This window comes from Triticum aestivum, chromosome 6B (assembly GCF_018294505.1).
Source record: "Triticum aestivum cultivar Chinese Spring chromosome 6B, IWGSC CS RefSeq v2.1, whole genome shotgun sequence".
Taxonomy (NCBI): domain Eukaryota; kingdom Viridiplantae; phylum Streptophyta; class Magnoliopsida; order Poales; family Poaceae; genus Triticum; species Triticum aestivum.
In genome coordinates, this window is record NC_057810.1 from 711,446,938 (window position 1) to 711,465,878 (window position 18,941).

Sequence of the window (18,941 nt, forward strand, 5' to 3'; positions counted from 1 at the left end):
ATGGTTTCTCATCAAGACAACCCTGCGACTCATGGTGTCGTGCCGACGGCTGACCCCGGCGTGCCTTCTGCTATTTTGGAGCCCTTGCGGCCTCTCCTTGCAGCTCAGTCGGAGGCACTCGGCGCTGAGCTACAGGCCTTGTTCGCTGCTCGTCTTGAGGTGCTGTTCAAGCCTCTTCAAGACTTGGTTGCTGCTGTGGAGAGTTGGACTGCTCAAGTCTCAAGCCTATGGGAACCTATGGAAGCTATCGGGGGCAGCCAACACTTTGCCAATGTTGAATCTTCTCCTCCTGCTGTGGCCGTTGGTCAGGATTGCAGTGCGCTTGTTGTGGCTGGCTGCTCAGCTGAGTTGAGTGAGAAGACTCAGTCCGTTGATGATCCGCCTGCCTTGGAAAAGGTCATGCTTGAGGATGATCCTCCTGACTCTTCTGTACTACCCGGGATGGTGAGTCAAGGCATGGAGGAGCGGGCCAAGGTGTCTTCTTGTTTTGACATGGTTATGTCTGAGGTGGAGCCTGTTGAGCAGTCGACACTGGAGGAGCCGAAGGTTTCCAGTGCTCCTTGCACCGGGAAGCCTTCAAAGGAGATGATCCAGATGGATGCAGATGAGCCTCTTGGGAGAGCCTCCTCTCCGTGGGGGAGTTCCTCGAAGAGCTTTCTCTCACTGTGTCGAGCTCGCCGCAAGTTTTGCAGGTGGGAGAGGCTGCCCCTTCTCTCTTAGAGCGACGAAGCTGCCGTTTGGATAAGAAAAACAAAGATTGCGACATTCCTGTAGCCAAGCGCGCAGAGTATAGGCGGGCAGAGGCCTTTGGAGAGGTTCCAACACTCAAGAGCAAAGGAAAAGCATCTGAGGAAGACTTGAATGAGAAGATGCAACACTATCTGCAGATGTACAAGAAGGAACACACGCCCAAGGCGATCGAGGCGGTGCGCACATTAGTTCAGGCCAATGCTTGACCACTTCTGTTGTGAGGGTGCACTTCGATGTGCTGCCATTATAGAGAGTTTGTGGGTGTCTGCGGAGTTCGTCTTTGTTGGATACAAGGCATGGCCTCCGTTCCTAGGTCTGGGGGCTCTTGTTTCCGGCACAGATGATGTGCCATGAGTTGTTGGGTGTGTTTTTTGTCGGTTTCCCATATTAACCGCGCGTTGTATGGTTTTCGGGTCCGGTTTCCCTATTAACTGGACCATTTTCCCTCTTCTATAATGCAAAGGCAGAGCACCTGCTGTTCACGCTCAAAAGAATGGTGTGAAGTGCTATGCGCTGGAAGAACTGAATATGATCCAGAATAGCGACAATGACGGGTCTATCTACTCTTCTTTAGTGCTTGAGGTAAGACAGTAATGTGTTATCATCAGACTTGTAATACTCATGTAAACCATAGTCAGAATGCAGTTAGTCACTCATTAGCAAATTATGCTAATGTTGAGGGTAGAACTAATGTTTGGTTTATATCTGGTCCTGCCAATACAACTGATCTTTGTAACGAAGAATGTTAGCCCGAAGGTGATTGAGCAATACAAAGTTTGCCCGCAACAAAGAAAAAAAGAATAGCATCTATGACCTATCTTTCGACGAACGGTGTCATCTATTTGGCTTCACCAACAACAATGGCCACTTTCATGTATTGTGATCTTTCGTGGTTGTTTCACGGTTTCTTGCATTGTATATACCAACTAGTGTTCACCAAGGGGGGGAGATGTCATCGCTTCTCTACCTCCTTTCTCTCGAGAAGGGAAGAGACTGTGTTGTCTTAGAATCCTTCTACCAGCTACTACCCGCTTGTAGGCCATTTGGGTGTCATTTGTTTGTCTAACTCTAGTTCTCTTCTTGTGTTGACCGATTCATAACATCCACTTCTAATTTATGGGGTGATCCAATTTTGTGTAATGTTTTTTATTTCAATTTTTGAGGAACATATATGTTGTTGGATTGGTGTATGCATGATTTGTTGTACAGTTAGACGCCAAATCACTTTCATGAAAGATTTTTAACGGGAGGATGAATGCTTGCGCATGCTGCATTATACTTATAAGAATGTATATGTAATGTCTTGGTTCACCTTGGCATCTCCTTCTGAATGTATATGTAATACAAAAGCATTATCATGATAGATATGCACATGTTTTTGTTGTAGTTTCATTAAGGTTTCAACTATATATTATGATCTCCTTTCATGTCAGCTGCGACACATCGGGATAGGAGATGGCGACATGGGAGTTGTGAACACATGAACGTTGCGATGGGTTGGGGGAGAGAAGAGGGAGAGATAGAACCGAGTAGAGATAAAAAAAATCAAAGGGTGTGTGCGTCCCATTCGAAAAGCTCGCAAGACGGTTGATCCAAGAATCAACTGGATGGCGCTTACCAACGGTTTTATTTAGATAGAAAAATGAGTTTTCTTCGATTAAGCCAAACATGTGGGTAGTTGTGTTTGAATCCGCGGTGTGCGTATGCTCTGCTCAGCTGCGACTGTTTTTACTAACACCGAATATAGAGGGAAAGACATTCATGCATTGTAGAAAAGATATTGCATAAGTCTTAACTGGAAACATGTACTAACTCTAGTACAAAGTACTAAGGTTGAGACACTTATTTTGGGACGGAGGAAGTAGAAAATGTTGCTACAACTTTATGATCCGTATGTTAAACTCTTATATAGACGACTACATCCGCTGATTTTTGTGAAAAAGGACCCATATCTATAAGCCAAAACCCATGTATCAACGCATGCTCCATCCACGCATGGTAGGGCGGTAATAACACATCCATACATCTTCTTCTTCCTATCGATCCCGCGCCCCGCAGGACTTACACTCCGACTCGCCACCGTGGCCGAGGATGAATCACAACTAGAACCACCAGAGTCTGTTGCCGCCATTGTCTGCCCGATAGTAACTCTGCGATGGATGGAACAAGGGGATCGATCAATGGTTAGGTCAAACCATCCAAGGAGAGGAGCTGAGAAGATGCATTAGATTAAAAGGAAAAGAAGACCGCAATATTACAGAACTAGCCAAGGAGAGAGCTGCAAAAAAAAGACAACTATGGTGAGTCACCTTGTACTGGGAGTTTTCCTAAAACTGACAGTTTTCTTCAAAAAATTGCTGAGGGGGTAGTGGTCAATTTAGGGAATAACCCTGATATGATTAAACGCAATTTAGAATTGATAAAAAAATGTGGAGCAGGCTTGAATTGACTTTGTGGTTGTCTAATTTTAATAAAAATCAGAAGCAGATTGTTCTGTCTGGGGAAAATGAGATTATTGACACTGGGAACATACCCTGGAAGATTTTTTAGATCAGGGGGAAGATGATGAGGATAAAAAAGGAGACGATGATTGGGAAATAGTTAGAGAACTTTTCTCATCAAAAAAGGGGAGGAAAAAAGGTAAAGCCACCAGAGGTTCTGGGGTTAAAGCTGCCTCTGCTGTGAAATTTCTAGAATCTTCTGTTAAGAAAAAAAGAAAAGAAAATGAGAGGTATATTTTGGAATATGAGAGGTTTTGGGGGAGATATTAAAAAGAGATTCCTCGGAGAAATGATTATGGATATGAAAGTGGATTTCCTGGAGCTTCAAGAGACCATGAGACCATAATTTTCTAGAAATGATTTACAACAAATTCGTGCTGGTAGAGACTTCCACTGGCATTTTACTCCAGCTAGGGGGAAATCTGGTGGACTTCTACTAGGAGTTAATTACACTACTCTAGATGTTATTTCACAGGATGAAGGAGATTGCCATATCAAAATGACTGTGCAGGATTTGAAAACTAGGTTTATTTGGGACCTAGTGGTGATATATGGAGATGCTCAACCAGAAGGAAAAGCTATATTCCTGGCCGAGCTTTCTAGAATCTTCCAAACTAGTGTTAACCCTATTTTGATTGGAGGGGATTTCAATATTATTAGGAAAGCCAGTGAAAAAAATAAACCAGGTACTCCTGGACACTGGAGCTTTCTGTTTAATGTTATTCTGGAACAGGCTGGAGTTAGGGAACTTGAGATGAATGGAAGAGAATTTACATGGGGAAATAATTTGCCTATACCCACCTTTGAAAAGTTAGATAGAATTCTTTGTAGCACAGAGTGGGAGGAGGTATACCCTTTGACCCAAATTACAGCTTTAACCAGAGAAAAATCTGATCACACCCCACTTTTCTTGGACTCTGGTGACATCCAGAAATCTGACCCCATTTTCAGATTTGAAAATGCTTGGTGAAAGGATCGATATGGTTGACTAGAGGGGGGGTGAATAGGAAACTAACAATTTTTAAGCTTTTCTTTAACAATTTAAAACTTGCAACGAAATAGGTTGTCTAGATGTGCAACTACGTGAACAACCTATATGATGCAAAGATACCTAGCACACAAGCAAGCAACAGATGCAACACAAGTAAGCTTACAAAAGTAAAGGCACGAAATAACCAAGAGTGGAGCCGGTGGAGACGAGGATGTGTTACCGGAGTTCCTTCCTTTTAAGGGGAAGTACGTCTCCGTTAGAGCGGTGTGGAGGCACAATGCTCCCCAAGAAGCCACTAGGGCCACCGTAATCTCCTCACGCCCTCACACAATGTGAGATGCCATGATTCCACTATTGGTGCCCTTAAAGGCGGCGACCGAACCTTTACAAACAAGATTGGGGCTATCTCCACAACACTTGAAGGCTCCCAACAACACCACGAAGCTTCACCACAATGGAGTATGGCTTCGAGGTGACCTCAACTGTCTAGGGTGCTCAACACCCAAGAGTAACAAGATCCGCTAGGGATAAGTGGGGGGAATCAAATTTCTCTTGGTGGAAGTGTAGATCTGGGCCGTTTCAACCAATCCCGAGCAAATCAACAAGTTTGATTGGCTAGGGAGAGAGATCGGGCGAAATGGAGCTTGGAGCAACAATGGAGCTTTGGGGGAAAGAGGTCGGTCAACTTGGAGGAAGAAGACACCTTTATATAGTGGGGAAACAAATCCAACCGTTACCCCACTGAGCAGCCCCGCACAGAGCGGTACTACCGCTTGGACAGGGCGGTACTACCGCTCCCACCCAGCGGTACTATCGCGCTGACGAGGAAGACAGGGCCCTGGCCCTAGAGCGGTACTACCGCGGGAGTAAGAGCGGTACTACCGCCACTACTACCACTCCTAGTACCGCAAAACCCGACACGAAAAACATCGGTCGAGAATCGAAGCGGTACTAGCACGGAACTGCTGCGGTACTACGGCCGAAGACCTCAAGCGGTACTACCGCTCTAGGAGCGGTACTACCGCTGGGGAGCGATACTACCGCTTGAGTGCTTCGGCGGTACTACCGCTGAAGACCGCAGTACTACCGCTGGGGTAGGTCAGGGCAGGGACAAGGAAGGAGAGGCTGCTCCATCGAAGCTGAAAGGAAGACATTGGGTGTAAAACGGATGTGTACGTGTTGATTCCACCCTAGCCTTACCAAAGCGGATCCCCTCTTGATAGTACGGTGACTCCTATGAAACTAGTCCACCAACAGAGAGACGAAGGAGCTACACTGTCTTGAATGACACACCGAGGGGAGGAAATCGTCTCGTGCCAATGGATGAATCTCTGAAAGAACTTAACGCACACGATTAGTCCGCAAAAGCATTGTCATCAATCACCAAAACATCTTGGGGATAAATATGCCCTTACACTTGGTTCTTGAGAGAAGGGATTCATAAGATCATCCATGATGTTTGGAATGACATGAGTGTTACTGGTGACAGCATTGACAGACTATTAGGTAAATTTAGATTTCTTAGGCCTAAACTTAAAGGCTGGAATAGGAATATGAATGCTTGGTACATAGAGTTAAAAAAAGATATTTTGCTTAAGTTAGATTTAATTGATAAACACTATGAAAAAATGGGCTTACTTCTGCAGATAGAGAAGAGCAAATGGAACTCAGAGCACAACTTGATAGGCTCCTCCAGCGGGAAGAAGCTAAATGGAAACAAAGAGCTAAGGTAGATGAAATTTTGGAGGGGGAAGTAACACAAAATTCTTCCATGCCAAGGCTAATGGGAGACTCAGAAGAAATAGAATTAACAGACTAGATCAAGATGAGGGGGACAAAAACTTGTTGGAATATATCACAAAATTCTATAGACTTGTTTGGCCATCCTGATGACTCCACAATCTCTCTGAATATTGATAACCCCAAGATGATACAGGAAAAATATAGAAATATACTGATTAATGAATTTTTATTGGAAGAAATTAAAAATGTGGTCTTTAAAATGGCACATAACAAATCACCTGGCCCTGATGGATTTACTGCTGAATTCTATCAGCATTATTGGGAGCTAGTCAAACATGATCTTAAGTCATTGCTAGATGATTTTGCTAATAGGAAATTTGATATTAGTAGGTTGAATTATGGAATTATTACTTTGGTCCCAAAAAGCAAATATGCTAATAAGATACAAAAATTTAGACTTATTTGCTTGCTGAATGTCTGGTTCAAAATCATTACACAAGTTTTGATGAACAGGTTGAATTTAGCGGCAGCTGATGTGATTTCTCTGGTACAGACTGCTTTTATAAAGGGCAGGTACATTATGGAGGGTGTTCTAATTTTGCATGAAGCCTTAAATAGTATAAAAAAGAAGAAGCAAAGTGCCTTGCTATTAAAGATAGACTTTGGAAAAGCATATGGCAAGATCAAATGGTCTTCTCTTTTTCAGATACTGAAACTAAAAGGGTTTCTAGATAAATGGATAGATTGGGTGATGGAAACCATCAGACGAGGGAAAGTATGTGTGAAAGTCAATGAACATTTAGGGAAATACTTCCTCACTCATAAAGGGCTGAAACATGGGGATTCTTTATCACCTCCTAATTTTGACCTCGCGGCTGATGCTTTAGCTATCATGCTGGATAATGCCAGGAAAATGGGCTGGTCAAGGGGGTTTTAGATGAATATGTCACAGATGGGATTAATATGCTGCAATACGCAGATGATACCATCTTCTTATTGCAAGATGACATAGATAGTGCTCATAACCTAAAATATATATTATGCCTTTTTTAGCAAATGTCTGGTTTAAAAATCATTTTTTATAAAAGTGAGCTTTTCCTTTTTGGGGAGGCCAAAGATAAAAAAAGATGAATATGCTATGATATTCACTTGCCCTATAGGTACTTTACCTATGAAATATTTAGGATTACCAGTTGACAAAAATAGAATTAGCAACAAACACTGGAAACCTCCAGAAAGTAAAATGAAAAAAAGTGAAACCTGACTGGAGACTTCTTGCAAGTGCTGGGAGGGTCACACTAATTCAATCTTCCCTGACAGGCATCCCTTATTTTATGATGTCTTTTTTATGGATTACCTGTTGGGGTGAATAAACGTATGGATTTTTATAGAGCAAGGCTGCTTTGGCAGGAAGATGGTAAAAAGAAGAAATATCATCTTGTTAAATGGTCTGATGTCTATAGACCTAAAGACATGGGTGGACTAGGGATTCAAAACCTTGCCCATATGAATAAAGCTTTATTATGTAAATGGTGGTGGAAAATTTACGACACAGAATGACTGTGGCAGGAAATTGTCTTGAAAAAATACCAGGGGAATGAAGCTCTTGGTAATATTTCTGCTAAATAAGGAGACTCACAGTTTTGGAGGCAATTATTGAAACACAAATATCATTTTACCTCCCTGTGTAAATTCCTAATAGGGAATGGATGGAATACTAGATTTTGGGAAGACTGGTGGATTGGATCTGCACCTCTATGCAAAAACTTTCCTAGGTTGTATAATATATGTTTTGATAAGAAGAAAACGGTTAAGGAGATATTTGAGGCGGGGATTAATAACATGCATTTTAATAGGACTTTGACACGGGACTCAAGAGAACTGTGGGATCATATAAAAGAGGCTTGTAGTTCGGTGGTTTTGAGGGATGAAAATGATAAGGTGAAATGGACGCTGACAAAAAAGGGGATTTATCCTGTAAAGTCTTTTTATAGACACTTGATAGAACACGGTATCAAATAGTTTTGATAGGAATTTTGGCTATTTGTTGGACTATTTGGAAATTGAGAAATAGTGTTGTTTTTGATAATAACAGGATTCATGACCGTTGTGTGCCTGTTAATTTGCTTCTTAAAAACTTACATGATTGGAACATTTTGCAGAAAAACCCGCAAGAAGTAATATGATGGAGGCAGGAATGAAGCAGGTTGGTGAAGTTGCTGAAGAAGTGTTTAGAGCAGTGCATGGGTGGCGCCTGAAGACTAGAAGAATCATGGGATGACCAAAAAAACCTTCAAGTCTTCTCGGGTCTGTGTTGCTGTGATGGACGCTTGAAGAGGTTGCAAGATTACCCCTGCTTTACTTTTTTCTTTTGTCTTTTGGGCTCTCCTTGGGGGAGTTATCAGTTTCTGTGTGATGTTAAAAACGGTTGTGTTCGTTCCGTCTCCTAGATACCATCCTATCGCTAAAACTATGTTATGCTGGTGCTGGGACCTGCTCTTGAGTCCAGGCCTTAGATCTCTCCGGGGATGCTGCTTTGGGGGTTTGTGGGAAGGGGAGGGATGGCTCCCCCTCCTCATTTGCCAGTGCTTGCCGGAGAGATAGCCATGGCAGTTTCTGTTTTTTTCTTTGTTCTTTGCTGTAAGACTTGGTGATTTTTATTAATGGAAATTGGAGAAAAAACTCTCTTTTATTAAAAAGAAAAAAAACATCCAAAAAAAAGGAGAGGGGAACGTCGTGATGAGACACGAACGTTGCTGGAGAAGGGGCGAGGAGCTGCCGCCGGCGCCGTGGCAGTGCGGCGGTGCAGCGGACGCCCAAACGCCGGCATCGACATGCGCGATCTGCTCCTTTCTTCCTCTGTTTGCCCGGCCGTCAAAGCTTTGCTCGTCCCTCACGTCGATTAGATTAAATATTGCTGCTACTGGAGGCCGGGCGATACGCACAGCACGTGTGCAGGTCCAGCTCCAACCGACCGACCCGAGTCCAAGTGCATACATAATCCAAATTCCAAAATACAGCAAGCATCTAGTTCATGCTAATCGATAAAGTACAACATATAGGACACACCGTCACCCACGCAGCGGGACGATGCTAGGCGGAGAGAACCTTATTTTGTCTTCAAGAAGTCGTCATCGCCCCGTCTTCCTGAGCATAGCGACCCCAACAAAACAGGAAAAAAAACACTAAAAAACGGAGCCCTCTCGCCAGCAAGAGCCCTCTCGCCAGCAAGAGTCATGATTCACCGCGCCTCCATGATCCTAGGGTCATAGGAGACGAAGCGGACCAGCAGCGGCGCTGGTGAGAGGCTGATGAAACCCTAATCGAGAGTTGCCTGGGTCTTTGCCTCGCACGAGAGAAAAACAATCCGGTCAATCAAGTTTTGAGTTATCCTTGAGGGAAGAATGGTAGGATTAAGTTCCGGCTTATGAATATCATCTACTCCCTTTGTAAATAAATATAACTTATATTTATTTACGGAGGGAGTACATCTCTGGTGTGATCCATTCGTCAGAGGCTCACAACATCTGCACCATATAGCTGTTTTGTGGCAACTCCACAGCTATACCATATTTGTTGAACAATCCCCAAATCGGCCTGGATGGATGGCAACAAAACTTCTCCACATTCTCTCTTGCTTCGTTTATTTCAACACAGTACATAACATCAACTTTGCATCATATAGCAGATTAAACTGTAATTCGAGAATAAATGTTCAAGACAACAACATCACCATGTTCACCCCCACACACAGAAAAGTACAACATCAAACTGGGTAGAGCTCAACACATCCAGTCTCATGTTAACCTGACATCCTTGAGAAGTCTTGCAGCCATGGCCCCGGACCTTCTGATTTCCCAGTCGTCCATGTCTTCTTTTGAAGCCATACGCGATTCAGCCTTCACTCCCAGATCTTCTTCTTCTCCTGGGTTGGAGGCATCGTCGTCCTCCTCCTCCTCGGTGTTCCCATTGCCGTTGGGTCCGGCCTCGGGGACCAACGAAGCCTTGAGGTCCATCATGTAAAGATTTATGCTAGGATGTTGATATTTAGCATCCATCTGTGCGAGAATTCAGAAACAATATGAGTTGTGAAAACCATATTTTAGTACGGATGCCAATAAGGGGAGGGAAATAATGATCGAAATATTTACCTTTGACTTGGATATAGTTTTCACATTAAAGTTGATTTTCCACATTTCCATCATCTGCTCGTGCACGGTGGTGGAACGGATCTCGTAGCCAAGCTGCTCATCAAACAGTTACTTAGCGCTCTGTTCTACAGATCTTTTGCGGGGGTAAAATAAGATTACTTGGACAGGGGAAACCACATACCAGCACTTTCGTCTTAGGACCAGATAGTGCAATAATTGTCTCCAGTAGAGGTTGCAATAGATGTTCTGAATAAACCTTGAAAACACGCAAAAGGTCAAGCGGCAAGTCTCTGTGTTATCTATGGATATGATGGACTGTCCAATACAAGTTATTATGTCGAATGCTTGCCATCTGCCTTTAAATTTCACTATGTTCTCAGAATTTTGATTTCAATTCGTACGGTATGCCTATTTATGACATCAATGGATAAAGATTCCCAAGAATCTGTAATGTGGGTCCTCCCCTACAATTTTCCGTTCAAAAAGAATCTGTAATGTGACTAAGATTTTTTTCTTCTTCTAAAGTTAGGTAAATACTTCAGCAGTTACCCATTAAAAAAACAGTAATTCGATCTCGCAGGGTTTATGGACAATTGTTTAAGATCAGCCACTAGATATATTGCTCTTTCCTGATTGTAACTGAGCATAAAAAATATGTGTATTATGACAGCAGGATACACAACTTGAGGGAAGAACTTGCACCAAACAAAAGGGGGACATCAGAAGCTTACAACATCAGTTCCAATGATGTAGTCGAATGGAGGCTCAACGGCTCTGATATGTTCGTTGTTTCCCCAATCCAATTCTGCAACAGTAACTGAGCCAAAGGAGCCTATTTGAAAAAGACACTTTGTAAGAACTAGGAATGCCCAAGTGTGGTGAGTATCCTATTCTATACTTAAATTTGGCTAACCACAAAGGAGCATAACATAAGGTTTATGCATTGAGAGCATGTAATTAATTATGAGAATATCTTAACAAAATCCGAAATTAAAGATATGAATGCTGCTTTCGTTGGTTCTGTTTAATAACAAACCTGAGTCAGGATTAGACTGCGCAATCCACGATTTATTGCGCTCAACATTCCTCATGAGCAGTGGCAGCACCTCAACCTGGTCAGTTGTAACAACATCACAACCGAGCAATGCCATACCTGAACGACAAATAAAGATTATTTCCCTTGAGAGAGAACCTCCAAGATCTAGATATCTCTGAAAGGACAACGAAATTCAGCTTACCGAGCCCGGCTAGGCCACAACCAGCTCCTAACTCGATCGCCCTTTTCCCTTTCAGCTTTGATGGACAAAACCTACCTTTCCTGCTATTCTTTTCCTGCAGATATAAATTCAGATATTGACATTAGCACCAGCAAATCAAAGCTTAGAAAACGCAGAACTGTAAAAGAGAGCTCGGAACTAATGGCAGGCCATTACCAGGAATTTGGCGAACACCATTGACGCGTCCCATACCGTCGTGCCGAGGTGCTTCGAGTTAGGGTCCTGCAGACATCGAAAAATTCAGACTTCATGCGAGCGGCAGCACAGAAGAAGCTAGGCAAGCACATCGCATCAGGGAGCATGACGACCTGAGAGATATGCAGCCGGTGGCCCATCAGTTCCAGCGTGATCGCCGACGTGCTCGGGGAGTTCAGCCTGCCGTCAGATGTCACCGTGCGTGAGACCGGAATACATGAAAAACAGTGGAGCAGCCCAAAATCTCTACTAAAACTGCAGCTAGATGCAGGAACGGGAGGAAGGGCGGGCTGATTGCGAGAGGAGGGGAGTGTTCAGGGTGTCGCGTGCTTGCCTGTCGTAGTCCATGGAATCCGGTGAGCTGCTGCACGGCCGGAGCTCCGGCGGCGTCGAGGGTGCGGCGGCGAGGGTTTGGGGGAGGGCCGGAAGAGGCAGCGTGGCGTCTAGCGATGGGTCGGACTGTCGGAGGCCCATACTTCTGTTCAGATGGGCTTCAGGCAATGACCTCCAAGCCCACGTCTACGTGTCCGATTCAAACGCCAGATGAGCGGCGGCGCGTCTCCCCCCGCCACTCCGGCGGCATCGACGCCGGCGGCGACGAGGCCTCGCCTGTCGAGGTTCCGCCGGGCCGGCAGCGCCGTCGCGGCCGCCGCACCGGGAGGCTTCCTCCACCTCTCCCTCCTCGCCTCCCTCCGCCGCCGGCCCTCCCTCCAGGCGCACGCGCAGCTCCTCCTCCTCGGCCTCCCGCTCCCGGCGCACGCCGCCTCGCGCCTCCTCCGCCCGCACCTCCGGTCGGGGCACCACCTCGCCTCGCTCCGCCTCTTCCTCCGAATCCTGCGCGACCGTGGACGGCCGCCGAAAGCCTCCCGGGAGACGGAGACGGAGGCCGTCCCCAACTCCCACTCCCTCTCCGCCGCCCTCGCGGCCTGCGCCCACCACGCGTCCCCCTCCCCCGGGCTCTCCGCCCACGCCTTCCTCGTCAAGTCCGGCTACGCCTCCGACCTCTTCGCCGCCAACTCCCTGCTCCACTTCTACGCGTCCTTCGGTCTGCCCTCTCTGGCGCACAGGCTGTTCGATGAAATGCCGACAAGGGACACCGTATCCTTCAACACTCTGATCGGGTCATATGTGCATGCATGCTGTGTTGGCGATGCTTTCGGAGTATTCAGGGTTATGGTGGACAGAGGATTGCGGCCGGATGGGTGGACCATCACGGCGTTGTCGGGCGCATGTGCGGGACTGAAGGATTTGAGGGTGGCAAAAGCATTGCACGGGGTTGCCATGAGAGCGCTTCGGGCTGAACTGTTTCAGTCACAACAGGTGGCGATCGTGTTGGTGGACATGTATGCGAAGTGCAGGGGGGTGGCGCTTGCCAGGAAGGTGTTTGATTTGGCAGGGGAGAAGGCAAGGGACGTGAGGTTGTGGACCATGATGGTGTCAGGGTATGCAAGGTCTAGGGAGCTTGAGATGGCTAGAGCGTTATTCAATGAGATGCCAGAGAAGGATTTGGTCGCATGGACGGCTCTTATTGGTGGATTCGTGCAGTTTGGCAAATCTAAGGAGGCATTGATGCTATTTGAGGAGATGGAGGAGGCAGGAATTGAGGCAGATGGAGTCACAGTAGTTAAAGTTCTTTCAGCTTGTATTCAGTACCGCGCGTTCGATGCGGCAAAGAGGCTTCATCATCGTGTGATGCATAATGAGCTGATCACCACAGATGCAAGACTTGCTACTGCCTTAGTTGACATGTATGCAAAGCAAGGGCTCATACAGACAGCTATGGATGTGTTTTCTGGTGTGGATGACAAATTTAAGACCGTGGAGTTGTTCAATGCTATGATAGGCGGACTAGCTCATCACAATTCTGGTGAGAAAGCTATTATGCTTTTTGATGAAATGAGATCGCTCGGGCTCCATCCTGATAAGATCACTTTCACAGCAGTTTTGTGTGCATGCAGCCGTGGTGGCTTAGTGGCACAAGGGTTTGAGATCTTTAATTCGATGGTGGGCAAGTATGGTGTAGAACAAGATATTAAGCATTATGCTTGCATGGCTGATCTCCTAGCAAGAGATGGGCGGCTTGACGATGCTTACCGTTTTATCCAGAACATGCCTTTCAAAGCAAATAGTGTGGTCTGGGCTTCTCTTAGGAGAGAATGTGAGATCCGTGGAAATATGAGGATTGGAGAACTTGCAGAGGAGGAACTTCTTCGGTTTGATCCTAGCTACAAACCTGAAACTGAAAGCCTCGTCTTGTCTGACATATTTTCAGATGGAAGGAAACAGAAAAGGGCTGCAATGGTGAGAAAGGTTATAGGCCTCAAACCTAAGCATAAGCGTACAAAGTAGCAGTGTAGTTTTTTCAGACACAATATGAGTGGGGGAAAGACTGCTCCCAACATAGTGAGATGGTTTCTGTAGCCTTTGGATTGCTAAATTTATTCTAAGGCCCTAAATGCCAATAAAAATTGTCAGTGATCTTCGGATGCATGCTGGTTGTCATTCTTCTTTCAAGTATCTGTGAAGATTTACAGCAGAGGTATATGTTTGAGTGATGGAACCAGGCTCCATCAAATGAAACAAGGGTCATGCTCTTGCATGGACAACTGGTGATGCTAATGCAAATATTCTGGACAAACTATGGCCGCTATGTTCACAAATTGCAGGCAAGCCTCTCTTTCTTTTTTGTTCTTTTCTGTGCAGTACATGCGTAAACTAATAATGAGTTCAAAATGTTGGAGATCCAAAACAATCCACCTGTCAAACATAAATGAGTTGATCAAAACCAACAACTCACAATTTATTGCAGATTGACAGCTGACCTAACTCTGTCAGAATAATATCTGAACACTCCATGGTCAATGTGTTGTTAAACTGCAGAAAAAATAAAAGAAAACACTGAGAGAAGCTCACAACTGCTTGCTGCAATGGCAAACTACTGACTTTTCTTAATCTTTTTTTAAATTTTATGTGTTTCCAAATAAAAACCTGTATTTTCAAATTACTTCTACAATTTTAGACCTGCATTTTATTGCGTTGCCTTTTTTTTCAATATTGATGTTGTTCTTTTTTCGCTACTACTGATAATCTGAAGTCAGATTGACTCGAACTAATTTCTTATTGGAAGCTCTCCTTTTCACCCACAAGAATGTCAAGAAGGTGATGACCAACCACAACAATAGCTACCTTTTTGTTTGTGCTCTCTGTATATCATACTACAATCACACTCTTTCTGGAGAATCAAATATCACGACCAGGCTTAAGACAAGGTCTAAATGATCATGGCAAAGGTATGTTTTTCAAGCATCTAAACGTATATACAGATCCATGGTAGAAGTAGTTCTTCATATTGTTTTGAGGTTGAGGTGTTCTTATGAATTTGTGACAGGAACAATACGAGAACAACATGTCAAAGACTTATGTTCTGAAAGTCAGCATGCACTGCCAGTGCAATGGTTGCATCAAGAAGATCAACGACGGGGTGAAAGAGATCGCCCTTTCAGAAGGTACATATGCACGTTGCTTAAATGAGCATCTCTTTGTGATAGACTGATAGTATACATCTGTTTTTATGTGTGATTATTGCACATGTCTTCTGTTGCACTGCCTTTGTGAATGATCTAAATTTTGGCCTTCATGGTTATGAAGGGGTGGAGAGGGCTGACCTGGTGGTGGAGACGGCAGAGGTGATAGTGGTTGGGAGAATGGACCCAGAGAAGCTCTGCTGCTTGCTGCATGAACTAACGCAGAAGCATGTGAAGATAGAAACCGAAAGAACCGTATCTGAAGGAGAAACTGCAGCTTCTCGGGAAACCAAGAACCGCTTTGGCCAGGTACCATTGTTTTCAGGCTAATAAGTCTATTGTCCATCAAAATTACAATGCTAAAATAAATCATACTATAGTCAAATGATGGTGGTAGGAAATACAGAGCTGGCTGTTGTTAAACCGGTCTAGCATTCATTTTGGTCCTATTGATGCAATTATTCCTTCATGTTCATCTTTCGCTGGGTAAACAATAGGTACATAGGAGTTTTTTTTTTTTGAAACAGGAGGTACATAGGAGTTAGGACGCAGAATGTACACATTGCACCAAATTAGGTAGGTGACCTGCTGAGCTACCCATTTCTTGTAATCGATGTTGTTTGTGGCCAAACACACACACATCATGTTCGTATTTACCTTCATTTCTCAACTGCTACGCGCCAAGTAGGAAGCTAGTAGGTCACCAGCTATGAAGCAGCTGATGTACGATGCACTGCATGATCATCTCAATATCTCCAACTGAACCTTTCAGGCTACTTCGGGCTTATTCGCTTTGGACACATCAGAAGAAAGCCCAGTAACACCTGTTACGCTGAGCGCACCGCCAGTTCCCGAGGCATGGAGGAGCCAGACCGTGCCTTCCCAGAGATGCGCTTACCGTTGGTCGCTACCTCTGCCCGGCCCACTCGGCGTGTGGGCCGCGTCTGACATCGAGGGGACAATGGCGGTGTACGATCTCTGAAAGCTTGTTCAACAGCACAACCAGCAGACGCTGCTGCACTCTGTCATCACCTTCGCTTTGTGCTAGCTGAGTTTTTTGTTGCTCAAGCATTTTCCGCCAAGAGCTTTAACCGATGTGTTCCTTGTTTCTATCCGTGGCTTAATGACACGGGCATGCTCTCTTTTGCTTCGTTGTTCATTCGTGATGTTGTGCAGTAGATAGGAATCCAGGGGAGAGGTGTAGGAACTGGGCATGGAATCCCAAGTTTCATCAGCATTGCTTGTATAAACGCGGGTTAGATTGTCATGTTGTGCAGTAGTACATAGGAATCCAGGGGAGGAGTGTAGGAACTGGGCATGGAATCTCAAGTCCTATGTGTTAATGGGCTGGCTGGAGTTAGTGGGGAGTCTTTGCTGCTGCTCTGTTTTATTGCTGTGATGAGTTGGGCAAGTAAATTTGGTCCAAGGCCCTAGATTATCAATAAAAAATGTCATTGATCTTTGGATGCATGCTGGTTTTCATTCTTATTTTAAGTATCTGTTGAAGATTTACAGCAGAGATATTTGTTTGAATGATGGAACCAGGCTCCATGAAACGAAACAAGGGCCATGCTCTTCCATTAACAACTGGTGATGCATGACATTATTTGTTTCTCTTCTGTGCAGTGCGTGTGTTAACTAAGCATGTGTTAAAAAATTGTTGGAGATCCAAAAAATGCACCTGTTAAACTCATCATGGTCAATGTGCTGTTAAACTGCAAAAAAGAGAGTGAGGGCGCAAACAGAAGCTTACTACTGCTTGTTGCATGGCAAACTACTGACTTCTATTCATCTTTGTTTTTGAAAATTGTGTGTTTCCAGATAAAAGCCTGCATTTTCAAATTACTTGTACAAGTTTAAACCTGCATTTCATTGCATTGCCTTGTTTCCAGTATTTTATGTTGTTCTTTTCTTTTGTTAGTTACTACTCCCTCCGTAAAGAAATATAAGAGTGTTTAGATCACTAAAGTAGTGATGTAAACGCTCTTATATTTGTTTACAGAGGAAGTGCTGATTATGTGAAGTCAGATTGAGAATGACTCGAGTCAGATTGGCTGCTGTTAAATCGGTAGAGCATTTCGTTCCGGTCCTGTCCATGCAGTGTTCTTCCTTAGATGCATGGGGCACTGAAACTGAATGTACACATTGCACTGAATTAGGCAGGTGCGCTGCTGAGGGCTACTAATTTCTTCTAATCGATGTTGTCTGTGCTCAAACGCCCACACCCAGAGTAACACCGCACACCATGTTTCGTCTTCTCCTCCATTTCTCAACTGCTACGAGCCAAGCAGGAGGCTAGTAGGTCGCCACACCAGCTATGAGCCATCCGATGTACGTGATGCACTGCATGATTGTGACAATTTCTCCAACTGAACCTTTCAGGCTAGTTCCGGCTCATTCGTTCCGGCACTGCATGTACGTGATGCACTTTTAGAGCTAGGAACTGGAACATGCATGCGACGCAATGTGATGTGGGGTGGTGTATCCTCACGCGGTGAAGCACATGCAAGGCTCGATCGCCTCGCCAAACCCCAGTCACTGGGCTGGGGTCTCTTTTTCTCGGATTTACTAAAACACAACATGAGCCGGGGTCTTTTGCACTTTCCAGTGTGTGCTATAGTGCCAAGTCAAGTTGTTAAGGCGACGGAACATGCACCCATCTATCCAGTACTGCATCTATCTCACGCGGCAAGACACGTACATGCATGCATGGCCCGGCTTGTGCAGTAGCACGTTGACCCGCTGGTCGTGACCGTGACTCCCCCGTCTACACACCACACTCTCTCACTACACCTGGCAATCTTGTTGGCTCGTCATGTCCAGTGGTCTCGTCCTCGTCTCGTCTCGCGTCTTCTTCAAGTTTATGCCGGGCTAACATGCAGAGCGCTGAGGGCACTTGTGGTTCTGTCTCTCTGCCACGCGGGCCTGCGGTGAGCTCATGTCTTGTTTTAACAAAAACGAGTACCTTAGCATACCACCGTGCTCATTTGCACTTTCAGAATAAATAGGAGAGCACTTACTTGTGAATGAGCAGATGGGGCGAGAAGACGAGACCTGCAAGCCTCCCGGGGATGCAGATGGGGCAAGAAGACGAGGCGTGTGCAATCCTGCCGATTATAATTCTCTCAGACCCTTTATCTTCGGAATGGAGCGGCCATCACATGGGATTTGTTTCTCTTTTAGGCCTCACTCGGTTTGAAGAATTTATACAGAAAAAGCATATGAACAAAGATTTCAGGGGAAAATTTCCTATAGATGGATTCGGTTTGTAGGAAACGCATATGGGAATTTCGTAGGAATACTATTCATTTTCTATGCTTTTGGAGAAATCTACACATCCACTTGAAACTCATTTTGTGTGCAGGACCGAGGCACGACAATTCCTTTGGATGAAAGTGCCATCCTATCAACTTCATGCACTATTCCTAAATCCTACGTTTTGATTTTCTCCAAACCGACTGACGCGTTAAATGTGCATTACGTGCATTGCGCCATACAGGTTGGTAGCTACAGCCAGATAATATACATTCGTGACAAAGGCTGTAAACGAAATTGATGACCAATTGGAAAATAGTAGGGTCCCTAAAAATAATTGTAATTTGCACGGTACGACGCCCACAATCAACAGATTCGTGTGCATCGGTTAAAAAAAACTTCAGATTTTGACATATGCGAGTTCCAAAGATAGACAAGAAAAAAGCTGAGACTTATTCTCTATCCCCGGGTCACTAAATAACCGACAAGCCTTGAACATATCAGTTTATGTAGATGTGATTCTCCGCGTCCGTTACAAACGTCACTCTGACTGC

At 44.8% G+C, this 18,941-nt stretch overlaps 2 protein-coding genes across 2 annotated transcripts; one reads left to right on the top strand and one right to left on the bottom strand.

Moving 5' to 3' along the window:
- Window positions 1–9,587: 9,587 nt before the first annotated feature.
- Window positions 9,588–12,223, bottom strand: LOC123139885 (protein-lysine methyltransferase METTL21D). The gene is made up of 9 exons (XM_044559580.1): window positions 11,943–12,223; window positions 11,722–11,788; window positions 11,570–11,635; window positions 11,375–11,468; window positions 11,173–11,289; window positions 10,868–10,968; window positions 10,318–10,392; window positions 10,137–10,229; window positions 9,588–10,043 (listed from the first exon to the last, which is right to left on the bottom strand). Exons 1-9 carry the CDS (start codon window positions 12,080–12,082, stop codon window positions 9,783–9,785), a joined length of 1,014 nt encoding a protein of 337 aa, XP_044415515.1. The 5' UTR covers window positions 12,083–12,223; the 3' UTR covers window positions 9,588–9,782.
- Window positions 12,152–16,594, top strand: LOC123139882 (pentatricopeptide repeat-containing protein At1g31430). The gene is made up of 4 exons (XM_044559579.1): window positions 12,152–14,898; window positions 14,997–15,114; window positions 15,257–15,441; window positions 15,905–16,594. Exon 1 carries the CDS (start codon window positions 12,152–12,154, stop codon window positions 13,955–13,957), a length of 1,806 nt encoding a protein of 601 aa, XP_044415514.1. The 3' UTR covers window positions 13,958–14,898; window positions 14,997–15,114; window positions 15,257–15,441; window positions 15,905–16,594.
- Window positions 16,595–18,941: the final 2,347 nt, after the last annotated feature.